Source organism: Rhinopithecus roxellana, chromosome 2, assembly GCF_007565055.1.
Source record: "Rhinopithecus roxellana isolate Shanxi Qingling chromosome 2, ASM756505v1, whole genome shotgun sequence".
Taxonomy (NCBI): domain Eukaryota; kingdom Metazoa; phylum Chordata; class Mammalia; order Primates; family Cercopithecidae; genus Rhinopithecus; species Rhinopithecus roxellana.
Genome location: NC_044550.1, coordinates 128,423,154 through 128,444,417, shown reverse-complemented (window position 1 = coordinate 128,444,417; position 21,264 = coordinate 128,423,154). Strand labels below are relative to the sequence as shown.

Genomic DNA, 21,264 nt, shown 5'->3' with positions numbered 1-21,264 from the left:
ATTATAAACCAGTAAAAGTAGAGATGGCACATTTCTTAATTGCTACTAATAAAGCTTTTGCTATCCTTGTTGTAAAGTGTAGACTGGGCTCAGAGCAGGAAGCAAGCCTTAGAAACAACAACAATCCCTATGTTTACACAACTGCTCGTACAGGTCATGTGTGTACAGCTCCTTGCATTCATCAATCTTAAAGTGCTCCATAATTAATTATAGAACCACTGACTCTGCCGAAGTAATGAGTCATTTAGCATCTGCAATTTACTGTTGGGTAAATGAGGCACTGAGGTTAAACAAATTGATCAAGGGCAAATGAATAAGATACAGAAACCTAGGCTGCAATGCTATACTCTTCGCTGGCTATCACAGCTAGGAGCCTTAGTTAAACTATTCGTCCCCTCTTAGTCTGCTCTCGCTAATGCAACTAACTCTCAATTGCTCTAGTGAAACTAACTCTCACTCATCCATGTTGCACAGGGGACTGGCATGCAAGTTAGTAGACTGAGTGGGGAAGATCCCTACTCAGTGTGGGCAAGCCCTCTGGTTTACACGTCTTATATCTCCCTGGGCTAAGAACCAGCAGGACTCCATAATAGAGCTTACTATTTAAAAGCAAAGAGTCTGAAGCCCAACTGTCTGAGTTTGAATCCCAGCTCTGATACTTACTCACTATATCTCCTTGAACAAGTTACTTAACCTCTCTGTGCCTACATTTCATTAGCTATCAAATGGGATGAATAATAGCACGAGAACTTCATATGATTGCAGTAAGAACTCAAAGAGTCAATTCATGTAAAGCTTTTGGAAGAAAGCTGACAAATGGTTTAAGTGCTTGATCAATTTAGCTACTAATAATATTTTTGAAAAGCATACTAGCCCTTAGGAAAAATAAAAGCAAAAGCCACTAGTTTTGATTAAGGAAAGATCCTCACACCTACCTTCTAAACTCCAAGAAAGATCTTCTGAGAATTGATGTTGAATTTGACTATGTCTTATAAAATAAAAAGCCGTGAATGAGATGTTTCCTCAGGTCATGACAAATATCAGTTTTCTAAAATTACAGGAGGCCATAATAGAAATGACCAGTGTCTACCAATATCCACTCTTTTCAAGCAGAAAAAGAAATTAACCTTTCCTCGTGGGTTTTACAATTCTGTTTTTAAAATGACAGTTGATGTTTCACGTGACTCCACTATTTTTACCCTTTGAGGCTGTTATTTTAGTTCTGTCTTACAGTACGAAACCAATACTGAGCCAGCCAGTGACTAGATTAGCACTTCCTTTTTACATTAGGAACAGTTGATCTCTGGTAACTCACAGCCTTTAACACACGATACTTGGGAGCATCTTTGGTCAAAAATTTTTCTTCAAAGCATTAGAGTAATGTTACAAAGACATATTTTGCCAGTTTGTCAGGCTGTCTCGACGGCTAAGTCATATTCCGATGAATATAAAGATGAATATATGTCTGATCCTTCTATAAACACACAATTTGGATAGCCAAAAAATATCACAAAGCTATCCAGAGGCAGCACAGAACAATGGTTCAGAGCTCTGGGAATCAGGCTGCATGGGCTGGGGTCCCAGCTCTGCCACATGCCCACTCTGCAACCTTGGGCAAAGTACTCAACCTCTCTGTTCTTCAGTTTCATCATCTGTAAAATGGGAATAGTTAACTGTATCTGCCTCATACAGTTCACAGGATTAAAGTTAATACTTACAAAGCATATAAGACCATGCTAGGCACATGGTAAGCACACAAAAATATGCCACTTTGGCATATGGATTGAGTTAAAGGCACTTAAAAATAAACAGCACATGCAAGAAGGGCACTGTGATCTTCCTTGCTCTTCTTGAAAGCATAAGATTCACTCCCATGAAAAAGGTGCCCTCCCTATACCAGGAGGATGAAAGACATTCATTCTTATGGGGATGGGGAGTTGAGGCTGAGGGAAAGCTGTACAAACTTTATTATACTAGTCCTTATCTTGCTACTTTTCCACAATTTCACTGTCCTAGTCCTGAAGTGAATTCTTATACTTTTATGTTGCGTTAGCATCCATTTTAAATAGATTCAACTTTTTCATACCCAAAGCAGGGCTCAGTCATCCTTGACAGTTCTAGTTCCACGCCACACCCAAATGGTTCAGGCCAGCAGCCAGAGAAAAGAACTTAAATGCATCTCTTCTGTCTAGCAGACGGGCTTCCCCACTTTATCGAAGCTTCCCTTAAAAGCACCATTCAGGCATTTGCCCAGGAACTTAAAGTGACCCCACACCCTAGCCCCTTATATATACTGCTGATTTGCACATGCATTTTCTCTCTCTGCCTGACTCCATTCCTGCCTCATGCAACACGGGGATGGAGGACTGCCCTCCCAACCCATTCCGCCCTTCCTGTCCAGGATCTGTAAGCAAAAATCTCTGAACTCGTTTCCTACCTGGTGGTGTATTGAGTTTGCACCTTTCATTTGAAGAACCAGTGGCTGCAGCTGCCTCAGGCCATGCTTTCCCAGGGATCCTGGGGGGAATATCAAGTCAGGCTCCCAGCACTAGGGTGATGGTCAGGCAGGTATAAGCTGGACGTGGGTCAGACAAGAGCCACAAGAGTGACTGCCACATAAACAAGATGAACAAGTTCCCCATGTGAGGGAGTCCCCAGGTTCCAGGTGGGCCGACTAGGCATAAAGTCATCCTCCAAGCTAAAGAATTATCCCATGAAAGGGACACTGTAGACATTCATGTCCAGCTACCCCACATTTCCCATCAGGACAGCGTTGCTAGCCAACCTGGTACTGGAACCCCATTAGCGAGAAGCTTTCAAAATAGCCCCAACTCCTTTTTCCTATCACATCTTTACAATTTACCAATTTACTACTCTCTCCAACATAATATATAAGCTTTCAACCCTTACAACTTCTCTGGTCTTTATTTTCCTGGTAAAGGCTCCCACGTACATGAAAAAATTACTAAATAAAAATTCTATGCTTTTCTCTTGTTAATGTCTCTTTTGGCAATCTAATTTAAAAGGGCCCAGCTGGAAAAACTAAGACAGGCAAGGGAAAAAAATATTGTTTTCTCTCCTTCACACAATAGAAGTATATTTAAATGTTTTTTTAAAAAAGAAAAAACTAAACTAAAAAAGACCACAGAGCCCTTCTGTTTCTAATCCCAGAAGCCAGTCTTGATTTTCACTGTGCAAAATGTATATTCAAAGGTACCAAGGAGATGATAAAGAAAATAATGTTTTCCATTGTCTCTGTTTTTAAGGTAGAAATGTTTTCATTCTTAAAGCATCTTTTAAGCCAATGGACAGAAGGGTTTCTAATATTCTATTGGCCAGAGGCTTACATACAAATGGCCTGGCAGGGCAGGTATTTTCTCCTTTTACAGGTGAAGAAACAGAGACTTAGAAAGTTTCATCAACTGCCCAGTTGCACAGCTGGCAAATGACAGATCCAGATTCAGAGCAGATCCACCTGGCTTCAAAGCCCACAGCATGTCCTCTCAGGAAGCCACCTCCTTTCAGGATAAACAGCATTAAATGAACCAGATCTGATGATTCCAAATTTACTTCTCTAACCCCAACTTCTCACTTGCATCTTGATTCTGTATCTCTAAACTACCCAGGAAGACATCTCTCCTTATCTCTTTCATTTATATCTCTTTCACATGACACAAAACAAATCTATCATATTCTCCTTGAACCTGGATTCCATTCAATCACTCAACAACCACTGCACTCCAGCCCAGGCTACAGGGTGTTTTTTTTTTTTTTTTTTTTTTCTTTTTCTTTTTTTTGAGACCAAGTCTCACTCTGTCACCCAGGCTGGAGTGCAGAGGCACAATCTCGGCTCACTGCAACCTCCGCCTCCTGGGTTCAAGCGATCCTCCTGCCTCAGCATCCTGAGTAGCTGGGACTACAGGTGCACACCACCACGCCTGGCTAATTTTTGTTTTTTCTTTAAGTAGAGATAGGGTTTCACCACATTGGCCAGGCTGGTTTCGAACTCCTGACCTCAAAGAATGTATTTTTATATCCTGAAACTTAATGACAATGGCAATATTACTAACTTTTCTTCAAGGCTTATCATATGCCAGGTTTTGCTTTAAATTTATTTAGTGCATGTTGTAGATGTATAATTTCAACTGATCCCTATAACAGCCCTCTGAAGTAGGATGAGTACTGGGCTAAGTGATGCCTTCGCCTGCTTTGTGAAGCTTATAAATGAGAATGAGAGAAAGAGACTGAAAAACTAATTGCATTAATAATGTATTAAAATAAAATAGAGATAGGTGGTGCAAAGTAAAAGTGCAGGATGACATTATACAGGGAAATCTAATCTAATCTAATCTAATCTAATCTAATCTAATCTAATCTGGAAGATCACAGCAAATATACCAAGGAAGTAATAGTTAAGCTGAAACCTGAAAGAAGGGGAGAAGTTAGCCATTCAAGGGAGGGGATACATGGGTTCTAGAGAAAGGACATAAGTATGTACATGTTCCAAGGTGCGAAGGAGGTGGTACCTTCAAGGAAGTGAAAAACAGGTGGGCTGGAGGGTGGGGAGTGAGGAGAAGGAATTGCAGATCAATGTGGACAGGTTGGCAGGCTGCTGGACCACACAGTGTCCCACAGGCCATGTTGAGGACTTTTGAGATTAAAATTTGGATAATAATTTCTTATAGGGTTTTAGGTAGGAGAGAGACATGATTGTATTTGTGTTTTTAAAAGATCACTCAGCCATTGGATACAAGAGACTGGAGAGGAGCAAGAGTGGAAAGAGGAGCCCATTAGGATGTGGCAGAAATTGCTAGTTGTCTGCTTACGATATCCATTTCCCACTAACAATGGAACCCTGATTTTGGTACACAGAATAAAAGACTGTACTTCTCAGCTCCCTTTGCAACTAGGTTTAGCCATGTGGCTAAGTTCTGGTCATTGAGATCTAGGCAGAAGTCTTGAATGGAACATAAGGCAAAGCTGCTAAAGGGATCTGACTCTGGTGGGAGATGTCCCTTCTTGCTTTTCTGCCTTTCTTCCTTCCTCCAGCTTGCGATTCAGACAAGATGGCTGCAGCCATCTTTGGCAAAAACAAAAGATAAGCTAGGATTATGGAGAGGAAAGACAGGATCCAGGATCCCTGGATTGTATCCACTACAGCAGTTCTAGACAGCCCAATTCCAGTTTTTGGTTTGGTTTTTCCACACTGAGAAAAAGAAGAAACTTTATCTTGTTTAAACGATTACTTAGGGATTGTGTGTGATACATAGCCTAACCCAATCCTAACTGATACAGAGGCTACTGTATTCACCCAAGAAGAGGTAGTGGTGGCTTGGATCATGGTGGTGGCAGAGATAGGAGGAGAAAGAGCAGGACTGAGATATATTTAGAAGGTGGAACCAATAGAACCTGTTGAGAGTCCAGACAAGAGAGGGTGAGGAGAGGCGTAAGTTTAGACAGACTCTGAGGTTCCTGGCACAAGCAACTGGGTAGACCATGGTACCAATTACTGAACTAGAGATTACAGGGGTGGGGGACATCTTGAGATTCTTTTCAGACATTTGAACTGAGACACCTGTGAGAACTCAGACCTCAGAATAGATATCAGGCTGGGAAACAAAGACTGGGAAAGTCATCTGCACACAGAAGCTAACTGAAGTCACGGGAATGGATGATGTCTTCTAAGGCAAGTACAGACAGAAGAAAGAAGCCCCAGGAAAGAACCCTGAGGAACACCCACATGTGAGAGGTGGGCAGAGAAAGGGCAGCCCTTGAAGGAGACAAGAAGTGGCCAGAAAGGATGAAGGAAAACCATGGATTTCACAGGAAGAGATACACACTAATTATTTACCACATAAGCAAGAAGGGCCGTGGACTATTGAAGCAGCAGGGAGAGAGAGCTGCTCACTGAAGTTCTAAGAGCAAGGACATGGGCTCTCAGAGAAGGATCACAGACAGCCAGGAGGAGGCTAAGGAAGTGGGGGAAGCAGAATGTTCTGAGTCTGGTGAGGGAGGAGGCATGTTCCGGCCTCCACCTGGAGAGACAAGCTGGGGAAAGACTGTGGAGGGATCTCCATGCCAGAGGAGGGGACGAGAAATCATTCCCTTTCTCCCCAGAGAACCAAGAGCCCAGTCAGTGGTTCTTCAGCTCACAAAGGCAGGGAGAGTCACAGGGGAAGCCCCGAGGCTGCCAGATTCCAAATACTGTGGCTTATTCGGAGGTGGACAGGTTTCTACCTAAGATACTGGAACTTCTTTGAAACAATTATCTTCAGTTTTGCATTCTTAAATAAATAAACGTGTAAAGGTATATGGGGTAGAGGGCAAGAAATTTTATGTACTCAAATCAGTGTGAACCATCAAAAAGATCAGATTTTCAGGCCAGGTGCAGTGGCCCATGCCTGTAATCCCAGCACTTTGGGAGGCTGAGGTGGGCAGATCACTTGAGGTCAGGAATTTGAGACCAGCCTGTCCAACATGCCAAAACCCTGTCTCTACTAAAAATACAAAAATTAGCTGGGCGTGGTGATGCATGCCTGTAATCCTAGCTACTTGGGAGTCTGAGGCAGGAGAATTGCTTGAACCCAGGAGGCAGAGGTTGTAGTGAGCCAAAATTGCCCCACTGCACTCCAGCCTGAGTAGCAGAAAAAAAAAAAAAATGGATTTTTATATCCTGAAACTTAACAACAATGACAATATTACTAACTTTTCTTCAAGGCTTACCATATGCCAGTTTTGCTTTACATTTATTTAGTGCATATTGTAGTTGTATCATTTCAACTGATGCCTATAACAACCCTCTGAGGTAGTAACTATTTATTGTCTCTGTTTTACAGATGAGGAAACTGAGGAAGAAAGTGGCTATGCTCACTTGCCCAGCATCATATAAGCTAGGGAGTGACAGAACCCAGGATTTGAACACTGGCTGTCTGACATCAGAACTAGTGCTTCTGGTTTCAAAAAATCTGCTTTTCCTAACTACAGAAAAGAACATTGCTGGCCATTACATTAAAGTAAGCAAAGGGAAAATAATTATGCAAAGCTGCAGGCAGGAAAATAATTTTCACTTCACTTGAGAACTGAGTGAACTAGCTAGACAAAGGCGAGCTGAGTTGTTTTTGTTTTCTTTAACTCAGTCTATCACGGTAACTAAGAATAAAAAGAACTTGGATTTTATGGCCAGGCGCAGTGGCTCACACCTGTAATCTCAACACTTTGGGAGGTTGAGGCAGGGCGATCACTTGAGGCCAGGAGTTTGAGACCAGCCTGGTCAACACAGTGAAACCCTGTCTTTACTAAAAATAGAAAAAATTAGCTGGGTACAGTGGTGTGCACCTGTAATCCTAGCTACTGGGGAGGCTGAGGCATGAGAATCACTTTAGCCTGGGAGGTGGAGGTTGCAGTGAACCGAGACTGCGCCACTGCACTCCAGCCTGGGTGACAGAGCAAGACTCTGTCTCAAAAAAACAAAAACAAAAACTTGGGTTTTAGACAGCTCATGGTAGCACCAGTTTGCTCATTCTCAGAACTGTTCCTCTACACAGAGCCCCCTGCAATGTGCTTCTCACAAATGCATACTGTGCAGACCATTCAGTCAGCCCTGCACATGAGAACAAAGGAAGGTGTAACCCCAACATAATGGTCCCCATGTGACCCAGACACTGGGGTCAGGTGCACGAAACTGTTCCACTTTTAGTCAAAACTCACTGATGTATAACTGAGTCTGAGACAGGGTATCTGGGGCTCTGGAAAAAAAGAACCAATATTTCCACCAGAGACACAAATAGCAGGCCTCAGCATTTCAAATGAAGGCTTTTAAGCGAGAAAAGTTACCAAGAATTCATAGTAGGGGTTCATGAAGCTACACTGAGATGTCTAAAATAAGTAGTCATAATTCATCAGAATTTGAAAGATCCACTTTGGGCTAACTCAGAGAAACTTGCAAGCATAGAGGCATTCGCTTTACAGGCAGCACAGACACGAGGAGGAGCTGAGTATCCATGGGAACCTGTACAACTCAAGGAGCCATTATTAGAAACCACCATATATCAAGTCCTATGCAGGCGCTGGGGGAAGGAGGATACAATGATAAGTAGACAGGATCTCCTTCTCAATGTGCTTTCCTATATTTGCATTTGGTCAATGTGCAGAAAACAGTTAACACAGCAGGGCTGACACTGCTATTCTTAGCCAGGCTTACTTGCCTTTCTAGATTGGCCCTTGGCTGGCATCTGGGAACTTGAATTTGGGGAAGGTCCCATGATTTCCAGCAGTAATGAGCGCCACAAGGTGTCTTAACGGTTTATACAAACAAAATGGTTCATGCTGAACACCTGCTTGCCTTCTGGGAGTCTGGAACTTGGGCACATGCTAGGCAGAAGGGCCTATGTGACCAGCTCCCAGTTAAAAACCTTGGACACTGAGTGATGAGTTTTCTGGTAGGCAATATCTCACCTGTTGTCACAGCTCACTGATGGAGGTTTCAAGTCCACCCTATGTGACTCCACTGGGAGAGGACTCTTGTAAGCTTTGGAAGCTTGCGCCTGGTTTCCTCCAGACTTCACATGCCTTTTCCTTTTGCTGATTTTGCTTTGCATCTATCTCTTCACTGTAATAAATGATAGTCATGAGTACAGCTATTATCTAAGTCCTGCAAGTCAGCAATCTGCAACCTTTTTGGCACCAGGGAATGGTTTTGTGGAAGACAATTTTTCCATGGACTGGGGGTGAGGGGGATCATTTCAGGATGAAACTAATTCCATTTCAAATCATCAAGCATCAGGTTTTCACAAGGAGCACAAAACCCAGATCCCTCACATATGCAGTTCACAACAGGGTTCGTGCTCCTGTGAGGATCTAATGCCCACACTGATCTGAAAGGAGGTGGAGCTCAGTGGGTAATGCTTGATTGCTCACTGGCTGCTCACCTCCACCTGCACAGCCCAGTTCCTAACAGGCCACGAACCAGAACTGGTACTGGTCTGTGGTGCAGGGGCTGGGGACCCCTGCTTTAAGTCCTGCTAGCAAATCATCAAATCTGGTGGTGGTTTTGGAGATCCCCACCCCTGACACAGCTGGTTAACTAGAATGAGCTTCAATGTAAGAAAGACCTGGTTTAAATGCCAACTTTAACACTTATTAGTTGCGAATCATTGACTTAGTTAATTAAGCTCCCTAACCCTTAGATTTCTCTGAAAACTAAGATAATATAACTTGCCTCAGAAGACTGTGGTCAAGATTAAAGAAGTTGTAGACACTCAATAAATATTATATCCCTTTCTCTTTAGACTAACATGTGAATGGCACCCTCTAGGGTTACACAGTACCTGGCCTGCACAATAGCAGGCGGCCTCAGTGAGGCTCACTTCACCTGACTCTCCCTTCCACCCACTGGTGTGCTGTAGTCAGCTCATGCCAGCTCATGAGAGCCCACTGTGCATGCCGTTCCCAGCTCTGTCCTCCATGACGTCATGTAGGGGCCGGAAAACTGCCATAGTGGGAGTACTTATACCATGAAAATTGGCAAATGCTGAAAATCAGGCTTCTTCCTCTACTCCCAGTTGCTAAATATATACTATTACTAGCATATCACTGTCCCCTGCATTTTAAAAATCAAATAAAGAGGAGGTTCCCACCAGACGGGAGGTTTTATAGCCTATATGCATTTTTTAAAATAAGCTACATAAAAAGATGCTCAATGGTATTAGCCATAGGGAAAGGCAAAATCACAATGAGATACCACTTCATGCTCACTAGGATGGTGATAATCAACAAGAGAGATAATAACAAGCGTAAAGAAGGATTCGAAGAAATTGGAACCCTCGTACACTGCTAATGGGAATGTAAGAAGTCACAGCTGCTTTAGGAAACAGTCTAGCAGTTCCTCAAAAGGTTAAACATACTCCAAGCCAAAGCAATTCAGCTCCTATATCCCAGAAAAATGAAAACATATGTCTACACAAAAGCTTGTACATGAATATTCATATCAGTTCTATTTCCAGTAGCCCAAAGGTGGAAACAACCCAAATGTCCATCAACAGATGAATGAATAAACAAAATGTGGTCTACCCATGCAATGGAGCCATGAAAAGGAACAAAGTACTAATATATGCTACAACTTGAATGAACCTTGAAAACATTATGCTTAGTGGAAGAAACCAGACACAAAAGTAACATATTGTGGGATTCTACTTATACAAAATATTCAGAATAGTCAAGTCCATATAGACAAGAAGTAGATTAGTGGTTGCCAGGGGCTGGGAGGAACAGGAAATGGGGACTGACTTCTAAAGGTGGACAGTTTCTATTTGGGTTGATGAAAAAGTTCTAGAACTAGATAGTGGTGATTTTTTAACGTTATAAATGTACTTAATGTTACTGAATTGTACACTCTAAAATGGTTACCAGAGTAAATTTTATGTTATGTGTATTTTTCCACAATAAGGAAAAAGAGATATTAAGAGAGTTAGACAAGCCACAAAGTACAAAGCACACAGACAGTGAGCTTCATTCAGAAGATGTATTTTTATACCTTTTAAAAACAAATAAGAAAAAGACAGAAAACCTAAGAAACAAAATGTAGAAATAGGTATTTCGATAGAGACTAAATGTCAATGGACAGTGAACACATGGAGATTTGCTCATCTTCATTAGTGTTAAGAGAAATTGCAAGTTAAAAATATAGTGAAATACCACTACACACACAGCAGATAAAGCAGTATTTAAAAGTGTAAAATATCAAAAGTTGGCCAGGCGTGATGGCTCACACTTGTAATCTCAGCACTTTGGAAGGCCTAAACAGGTAGATCGCTTGAGCCCAGTCTTCAAGATCAGCCTGGGCAACACAGGGAGACCTCGTTGCTAAAAAAAAAAAAAAGTCAAAAAAATTAGTTGGGCATGGTGATATGCACCTGTAGTCCTAGCTACCAGGGAGGCTGAGGCAGGAGGATTGGTTGAGCCCACGAGGTCAAGGCTGAAGTGAGCCATAATCACTCCACTGCTCTCCAAGCTGGACAACAGAGTGAAACCATGTCTCAAAAAAAAAAAAAATCCACAAAGAAAGAGGAGCAAGGGTTCAAAGGGAGGAGACAGAGATCTTCTGCACTGTTGACAGGAATCCAGGAAAGGTTGAATTTGAACTAGGCCTTAAAGAATGTGTAGGATTTAGGTAAGCAAAAAAGGATGGGCATTCCAGGTCAGAAGAATGGACCAGGTGGTAGGAACATGAAAATAGAGTTCAATAGGAATCAGTTTGACTGCAGCAGCAGAGAACCATGGGGGAAAATATGGAATGAAGTTGAAAAGGTAGACTGAGGCCCCAGAAGACAGTCTGACAGACTAGTGATTCTGGAATTTATCTGGCAGGCATCAGCTGCTTTAACCCTTCACGTCTTGAGTTGCTGGGATACTGCTTGTAACTACAAACGCTGTGTGTCTCATTCCCAAATGTCCTTTTAGGCTCCTTGTATTCCTCTGAAGTAAAGGCATTCTTCAAGACATCCTTAAGGAAAATACGTTCTCAACGTTGTAAAATAAACACGTTAAAGAATTTCCAGACCAGGCATGGTGGCTCATGGCTGTAATTCCAGCACTTTCGGAAGCTGAGGCAGGAGGGTCACTTGAGTCCAGGAGCTTGAGACCATCCTGGGCAACAAAGGAAGACCATGTCTTTACAAAAAAAAAAAAAAAAAAGATTTCACCATGCGTGGTGGCACATGCCTGTAGTCCTATCTACTCAGGAGGCTGAGGTGGGAAGATCACCTGAGCCCGAAAGGTTGAGGCTGCAGTAAGCCATGATTGTACCACTGCACTCCAGCCTGGGCGACAGAGCGAGACGTCGTCTCAAAATAAAAAAACAAAAATCCAGGATTTAAGCATAATGGATTGATCACAAGCTATTAACTCCTTTCCCTTATTGCACTCCATTAAAATGATAGGAAAAGGATTTTTTAAAGCGTATTAATCCCAATAGAAGAAGAGAAGAGGAAATTGAATGAAAGATAACACCACCATTTGGAAGAAAGAAGACCAAGGCAAACAGAGTAAGTCAACATGCCCATACCTACCGATGAGGACCCCAATGAGAACAGAGTGATACGTCCATCTGTGGTCCAGGCAGGTTCAGAACTTGGCCTCCCAGAGGCAGGGGTGAGGCGAAGAGCCAAAGTCTGAGCAGAGGGTGGGAGTGGCAAGTCTCCTCTATCCCACTTAGCCAACAACTGCAGCCAGCACATATGAATGCTTAATAACCACTTCTCCATCTGAGAATCATAATATTTGACCATGAAAGGGATTCTGGTGAGCAGACAGTCTAATTTCCTCAGTTTAGGGTGGAAACTGAGGCACTGACAAGATGCATGACTTCTCCAAGATCACACTGGCTAGCAGAGCCAGAACTAACTCCAAGCTTCTAACTGCCAGTTCACGTTTCACTGTGCCCTGGCATGGCAACATGCATGAATAAGCAAAATCTTGTCTCTCCCATCTCAAAACCCTCCAAAATCTGTCTGTTACTTAAAAAACAAAAACAAAAGCCAAACAAACAAAAAAATGAATTTGCCCAGCTCTCTGGCCGCCTCTTCTCCCATGCCCACCCCATTCCACCTCAGCTCCTCTCCCTCTCTGCTGTTCTTTGAGCAATAAAGCATCTCCCACCTCCCTGGGGTCCTTTGTACTCTTGGCTTCTCCGTGGTCTGTCCTGCTCTTCCTAAGGTCTCTGTTCCCTACCTACAAAAACAGCATGCAAGGCCCCATCTCTCTCATGCGGTGGGTATTTACTGGTATCTGTACGCTGTCAGAATCTCCCATTTAGAAGGTAAGTTCAAGGAGAACAGGGCATTTACCTTCTACACTAGTGTGTCCACAGAGCCTACAAAAGTACTCGGCACAAAGTAGGTGCTTACAATATTTTTGTTAAATGAATAGATTCAAGTAAAAAAGAATTTGGGTGGGGGGCAGCTAAGAAATTCAAGTAGAGATTTCCATGGGTGCCTTCCAAGTTAGACAGGCTGGGTTTGAATTCAATTATCCCACCGTGGTAGCCACTATGAATTATAAATCTAGATTTCTCTAATTCTAAATTTGTATTTCAGTCAATTCAGAAAGTTTAAGCTTACTGGGTAGATATATTCCTCCACCCATCAATGCCTCCCTCCAGAACATACAGCTTATAACTTTCTTAGCATAGAAAGTTTTAATCCCATGCTTTTAAATGTTCTTGTTTAGCATTTAAAACGCCATTTTAATTTTTTTCATTTTTTTCTTCTGATAATTTGGATTAAATTCAATAGAAAATAACCCTTCCGGCCGGGCGCGGTGGCTCAAGCCTGTAATCCCAGCACTTTGGGAGGCCGAGATGGGCGGATCACGAGGTCAGGAGATCGAGACCATCCTGGCTAACATGGTGAAACCCCGTCTTTACTAAAAAAATACAAAAAACTAGCCGGGCGAGGTGGCGGGCGCCTGTAGTCCCAGCTACTCGGGAGGCTGAGGCAGGAGAATGGCGTAAACCAGGGAGGCGGAGCTTGCAGTGAGCTGAGATCCAGCCACTGCACTCCAGCCCAGGCGACAGAGCGAGACTCCATCTCAAAAAAAAAAAAAAAAAAAAAAGAAAAAAGAGGCCGGGCGCGGTGGCTCAAGCCTGTAATCCCAGCACTTTGGGAGGCCGAGACGGGCGGATCACAAGGTCAGGAGATCGAGACCATCCTGGCTAACATGGTGAAACCCTGTCTCTACTAAAAAAAATACAAAAAACTAGCCGGGCGAGGTGGCGGGCGCCTGTAGTCCCAGGTACTCGGGAGGCTGAGCCAGGAGAATGGCGTGAACCCAGGAGGTGGAGCTTGCAGTGAGCCAGGATCGGGCCACTACACTCCAGCCTGGGCGACAGAGCAAGACTCCGTCTCAAAAAAAAAAAAAAAAAAAAAAAAGAAAAGAAAAGAAAAAAGAAAATAACCCTTCCATAACAAAGTTGATGATAGAAAACTATGTCTCTATGTAATAGTTAAACGTAGCATAGTATAATGGTTAGTTACAAAATAAATTTATAGACAGGCACTGTGCCTCACTTTGGGAGGCTGAGGTGGGAGGACTGCTTGAGCCCAGGAATTTGAGACCAGTCTGGCAACATAGAGAGAGCTCATCTCTACGAAAAAAAATTAAAAATAATAAATAATTAGTCGGGCATGGTAGCAAACGCCTATATCCCAGCTATTCGGGAGGCTGAGGTAGGAGGACTGTCTGAGCCCAGGATTTTGAGACTGCAGTGAGTCGTGAACGTGCCAATACACTCCAGCCTGGGTAACAGAGTGAGACCCTGTCTCAAAAAAAATAGATTTATAAAAAAACAAGCTTGATGATATATTAACAATAACTAATTATAACATATCATGGGGAAAAAAACCTATTCACAAGAGTAGCTAAAACCATAAAATACTCAGGAATACATTTAACAAGAAAAGTATAGGACTTTTAAAACAACAACTGTTTAACTCTATTCAGGGAAATAAAATTAATAGATTAAAGTAGAGATATACCACTTTGTTTTTCAAAGGAAGAACTTCAAGAACATAAACCAATTGTAAACGTGCTTGTTTTTAAACTGTTTTACAGTGGAAATGTTTGAGAGTATTTCACTGGCAGAGTTTGTAGATATTGTCAGATATTAGAACAAATGAAACATTATATGCTCTACAGAGGTAGATCCAGATTTTGAGGGACCTGAAGCTTAAACACTTTGGAGGAGAAGTCTTTGTCAATTAAAAATTAAAAATAAAATAAAACTAGAATGCAAAATCATAAATGCAAAAGCTCCAGGGCCCTTCTAGAGGCCTTATGAAGGGCCATGGAATTGAAAGAGCCTAAAGCTTAATTTACTTTAACTCCATAGCAGACCCACCTCTGTTGTCATAAAAATGTAAAGTTGGCCAGACTCAGTAGTTTATGCCTATAATCTTGGCACTTTGGGAGGCTGAGGCAGGCCAGGAGTTCAAGACCAGCCTAGGCAACACTGCAAGACACCATCTCTACAAAAATAAAAATAAAAAATTAGCAGGAATGGTGGCACGTGCTTGTCATCTTGGTTCTTAAGAGGCCAAGGCGGGAGAATCCCTTGAGCCCAGGAGTTTGAGGCTGCAGTGAGCTATGACCACACCACTGCACTCCAGCCCAGGTGACAGAATGAGACTGCCTCTTTATTAAAAAAAAAAAAAAAAAAAAAAAGAAAGAAAGAAAGAAAGAAGAAGAAGGAGAGAGGGAGAGGGAGAGGGAGAAGAAGATGAAGAAGCCTGGGCGACAGAGCGAGACCTCGTCTCAAAATAAAAAAACAAAAATCCAGGATTTAAGCATAATGGATTGATCACAAGCTATTAACTCCTTTCCCTTATTGCACTCCATTAAAATAATAGGAAAAGGATTTTTTAAAGCGTATTAATCCCAATAGAAGAAGAGAAGAGGAAATTGAATGAAGAAGAAGGGGAGGAGGAGGAAGAGGAAGAAAAAGGAAAGAAAAACTAAAACTGAGAAACCAACACCACAGTTACCACATTGGCACCCTATCATGTGTACCACTGGCAAACATCCAGAGAAAAACACCCACAGCAGATGACCCCCAGCAAAGTTCTGTGAACATGGTTCAGAGATGTCAAAAACATGAACCTACCTGAGGTATGCATTTCCACCAGTTACCAGAACTCCAAAACATAACCAGACTACCAGCAGCACAGATCAATTTAAAGAGTGAATTACCTGTGATTAGTAACCTAGTAACAGAATGACACAATTACACTCATTGCAGATACATTTATATCTGGGAAAAAACAGAGGCAAGAGCAAAGACTGAAACGTATAAAGACACAATGGGCAACAATGCAACCTACCTTATGTATATAATGATAACAGCTGCTTACATGCACTTACCTACCAGGACTATCCTAGCCACTTTATCTATACTGATCCATTTACCCCTCACAAACACCTACGAGGGAAGTATTATTATTCTCCCCAGTTTAAAGGTGAGACACAAAGAGATTAAGTAATTTGTCCTAGGTCACGCAATTAATAAACAACAGATTTAGAATTTGAACCCAGATAATCTGGCACAAGAGTCCATCCTCTTAGTCTCTCACTCCCTAACTTCACAGAAATTCTGTAAACTCAGAGATGGACCTAGACTACAACTGAAGTTTCCTACAATTAAGAAGGAACAGAATACAGCTGATGAGCTGATTCTAGAGCTTCAAAAAACATATTATCTCATCCAGTGAATTTTGGTCTTGTTTCCTGCAGATATTTTAGTCAGAACACCTATCATTAGAAAGTGATTGTGACATCTGAAAATAAAAAAAATCACTCTGAGGTTCAAAAAAAATGTTTTTAAATTATATCTGATCATTAGCATCAAGCTATTCATCATTTTCCAAGAAAATTCAAAGTTTTACTATTTGTCCTTATATTGTACTACAATCAGTCCTAGTCAGGATAAGTTAACCCAAAAATAAGCTTACTTTACTATTTTCTAAAGTGTTAAACTAAATTACAAATATATTGCAGTAGATGTCCAGAACAAATATATTGCAGTAGATGTCCAGGAGTCTTCAACTGTGACATTGTTTCTCTGCTATTGAGATAGACAATGAACACGAATAAATTCATCTTTGAGTCACTTGTGAGTTTTCTTTAAGATGAATCACTTAAAGTATATATGAAATGTACCATTTAACAAAACTCACTTTAAAGTTCTTGAGCCTTACCACCTAAGCATAACCCTTTTCAGCTTCTTTAATATAAGCATTCACAGGCTGGTCACGGTGACTCATGCCTATATCCCCAGCACTTTGGGAGGCCGAGGCAGGTCGATTGTCTGAGCTCAGGAGTTTGAGACCAGCCTGGGCAACATGGTGAAACCCCATCTCTACTAAAAATACAAAAAATTAGCCAGGCATGGTGGCACGCACTACTCAGTAGTCCCATCTACTCAGGAGGCTGAGCCACAAGAATCACTTGAACCCAGGAGGCAGAAGCTGCAGCTGAGCAGAGATCATGCCACTGCACTCCAGCCTGGGTGACAGAGTGAGACTCTGTCTCAAAAAAAAAAAAAAAAAAAAAAAATATATATATATATATATATATATGCATTCACAGAAATACTTTCCTTCTGCTGGTCTCTTCTGCACAATTCTAATTTACTTAAATGCACAGGGTTCCTACCACCTCACATGGGTACAGTGCAAAAAAAAAAAACAAACATAAATGAACAACTGGTAAAAGAACACCCGTTGCAAGGTTTGTTATCTATACAGCCAAAGAAGAGAAGGAGGAAGGAAACATGAATAGAGGTGGTCAGTGAAGTTACTGTTTAAGGAAGTCCCGCTTTGTGGGAAGTAGAACAGTGTGGTTTAACAGCACACTCGCCTGAAAGATAAGACATCTTGGTTCGCCTCCTCAAATGGGATGTCACTTCACAGAAGACTGTCCCCTAGTTTCTTCACTTGTAAAACAGATGGTGGGCAAATCTGTGGGTTGTTTACAGTTATACTTCATGGAGCACTGAAGACAACAGAGCAATGCAAGTGTGTATACAAAATACTGATATTTCCATGGGATCTGTGCTATATAAAATGTAAGAATAGGAGGAAACCTTGAAATACTCTAGGCACAACTGCCCCATATTACACTTGGAAGCCCAGTGTCCAGTGAAGTTGAGAGTCCTGTGGGCAAGTGCAAATAACAGTGGCACACAAGGCAAGAACACCAAGTCTCAAGAGACCCCCTTCACAGCACAGCAGAGGTAGTATAAAAAAGTATGTCAGGCCGGGCGCGGTGGCTCAAGCCTGTAATCCCAGCACTTTGGGAGGCCGAGACGGGCGGATCATGAAGTCAGGAGATCGAGACCATCCTGGCTAACACGGTGAAACCCCGTCTCTACTAAAAAAAAAAAAAATACAAAAAACTAGCCGGGCGATGTGGCGGGCGCCTGTAGTCCCAGCTACTCGGGAGGCTGAGGCAGGAGAATGGCGTAAAACCCGGGAGGCAGAGCTTGCAGTGAGCTGAGATCCGGCCACTGTACTCCAGCCTGGGCGGCAGAGCGAGACTCCGTCTCAAAAAAAAAAAAAAAAAAAAAAAAAAAAAGTATGTCATTATGAAGCCACAGAGGTAGAAGTATAGCTTAAACAGATTGTAAGCTTAATGAGGCCAGAACCATTCATCTTTTAATTACACCATCCCCAGCACTGGGTACACACTCACTAAATCTTTGTTGTACAAGTGATGAAGAAAGTAAAACAAATGAGCTGAGTCTCATATTACAAATAAAAGACTCTTCTACCAGGAAATTATAAACATATTCCTCTCAAAGGCACAAAATTTATATTTTACAATCCAATTGAGTAAGGAATTTTACCTATCCATATGACTTTTGTAGTCACAAATAAAATTAACAGCAATGCCTATGTGATTGCTTGGAATAAAGACAGAATGAGAAACATGTAATCTAACTAGGTAATGGGGAAAAATTCCTTTCCAATAATCTATAAAAATCATTTGCAATTTCATCTCAGTCTCTTGCTTACTCGTTTAATTTTATTTAACAAACAATATTGCACATATTTTGCAGTATTTTCTTTTCAGGTGCTTACCAATGTAGAATCATGCAAATCTTTGAGACAGTTTTCTAATATTAAAAGTAAAAAAGGTAAATGAAGAGGTTTGGTAAGAAGACCAAAATGGTATTTTTATCTGAAGTAATAATCAGAGAACATTAATATTTATTTATCTCAGAAGTACAGTACATTCACAAAACTAAAAGGTAATAACATCAGAAGTCCTCCTAAAAGAGTAATAATAGAATTAATTGCTGAGTGACACAAGTGTTTCTAAGCTCCTTTCTGCATATAATTTTCTACATGTACCTGACCAGCATCAACCTATGGCTAAGAGTTGGTGTGTCTGAAATAGCTTTAGAAACAACTCAAAATGTAGTTTCACTTTCTCAAATTGTCATGTGATTTCTTTTGACAGTTGATAACTTTGTGTATAACAATGTCCACATGTAGTTTGGGGGAGAGGTTAACACTAATAAATACTGAATTAAAACATACCCTTGTTTTAGATTTTTTTTTGAGAGAGAGAGTCTTGCTATGTTGCCCAGGCTAGACTTAAATTCTTGGGCAACATAGCAAGACTCTGTCCCTGAAAAAAAAAAAATCTCTGGGTGTGATCCTCTGACCTCAGCCTCCTGAGTAACTGGGAATACAAGTGCTAGCCACCATGCCCAGCTGTTTCTAAATTTAAATAATGCACCACTTAAAAAAATAAAATGGGACAAAATTACATGGAGAATAACTCTCACAATGTGAGATATTTATATTAAAGATCTTTTTGCTTACTTTAAATATTTACTGATCATTACCATTGTTAATTACTACCAACAAAAACTTTTTTAAAAGGCTAATGGGTACGAGGTATTGTGAGTGATATATTTAAATTACAAAACAACTCCTTCCCTCAAGGAGATTATTATGTAGTCAGTGAGGAAAAAAAAAAAAAAAAAGCAATAATAATAACACATATACATTTAACAGGAAATTAAATTTAAACAGGAATTTAGAAAGGGAAAGGCATGTATAACCAGACGGGTGTACAAAGCCTCTCACTTAAAAGGATTTGAGACGAGACTTGGGTAAATAGACAGGAGAAGGAGAACTGCTAGGCACAGCAGGACCAAAGCTTCAAAGGTAGGAAAGTGACAAGAACAGAGAGTCCCAACTTATGGTTTGACCTAATGATTTTTCAACTTTATGATGATGCAAAAGCAATACATGTTCAGTAGAAACCATAATTCATGTACCCATACTACCATTCTGTTTTTCACTTTTAGTACAGTATTTAATAAATTACATGAGAACTGGGCGTGGTGGCTGACACCTGTAATCCCAGCACTTTGGGAGGCCAAGGCGGGTGGATCACTTGAGCTCAGGATTTTGAGACCAGCCTAGGCAATATGGCAAAACCCTATGTCTGCTAAAAATACAAAAAAATAGTCAGGCGTGGTGGTATGTGCCTGTGGTCTCAGCTACTAGGAAAGCTGACATGGGAGGATTGCTTGAGTCCAGGAGGTGGAGGTTGCAGTGAGCTGAGATCGCACCACTGCACTTCAGCCCGGATGACAGAGCAAGACCTGTCTTGAAAATAAAAATAATTAGGCCGGGCACGGTGGCTCATGCCTGTAATCCCAGCACCTTGGGAGACTGAGGTGGGTGGGTGACAAGAGGTAAAGAGTTCAAGGCCAGCCTGACCAACATGGAAAAACCCTGTCTCCACTAAAAATACAAAAATTAGCCAGGCGAGGTGGAGCATACCTGTAATAACTACGTGGGAGGCTGAGGCAGGAGAATCGCTTGAACCTGGGAGGCAGAGGTTGCCAAGATCATGCCACTGCACTCCAGCCTGGGCTACAGAGTGAGACTCCATCTCAAAAAATAAAAATAAAAATAATTAAAATAATTTTTTAAGTTACATGAGATATTCAACACTTTATTATAAAAAGGCCTGTGCTGGGTGCAGTGGCTCATGCCTGTAATCCCACTCCTTTGGGAGGCTGAGGTGGGTGGATCATTTGATGTCAGGAGTTCAAGACCAGCCTGGCCAACATGGTAAAACCCCATCTCTACTAAAAATATAAAAATTAGCCAGGCGTGGTGGCATGCATCTATAATCCCAGCTACCTGGGAGGCTGAGGCAGGAGAATCACTTGAGCCTGGGAGGTAGAGGCTGCAGTGAGCTAGGATTGCGCCACTATACTCCAGTCTGGGTGATAGAGTGAGACCTTGTCTCAAAAAAATAATTAATTAATTAAATAAAATAGGCTTGTGATAGATGATTTGGCCTAACTGTAGGCTAATGTAAGTGTTCTGAGCATATTTGAGGTAGGCTAGGCTAACCTATAATGTTCAGTAGGTGTCCCAAATACATTTTCAGCTTACAATGGATTTATCAAGAGGTAACCCCATCGTAAGACAAAGAGCATCAGTATTTGCAAGCAAAGGAGTCTGAATAGTCACTAGATGGTATCCATTATAACAACCATATTATTGACACTGTACAGTTAGTGTCCTCATCCACTTGGCAACCCAGACACATCCTTTCCAGAACTAAGGTAGTGTACTCAGAGAGCATGATCCAGAAATATCCAATCTGAGCTTGGGTCCAGGCTTAACAACAGCTCACTAGGTGACCTGGAGCAAATCATCTCCTTATCTTCAGTTTTCACAA

The 21,264-nt window shown here is 41.6% G+C and overlaps 1 protein-coding gene across 4 annotated transcripts in view; it reads right to left on the bottom strand.

The window, feature by feature from the left end:
* Positions 1-21,264, bottom strand: part of TEC (tec protein tyrosine kinase) — a 140,173-nt gene that overhangs the window by 58,810 nt on the left and 60,099 nt on the right. Inside the window, exon 1 of one of the 4 annotated variants that reach the window (XM_030923653.1) lies at positions 2,438-2,637. The exons of the other annotated variants lie outside the window; for them this stretch is intronic. Coding sequence (XP_030779513.1) covers positions 2,438-2,467 — 30 coding nt within the window. The 5' untranslated portion in view covers positions 2,468-2,637. Of the gene's footprint in view, positions 1-2,437; positions 2,638-21,264 lie in introns of those variants that run through there. 4 annotated transcript variants of the gene reach the window in all.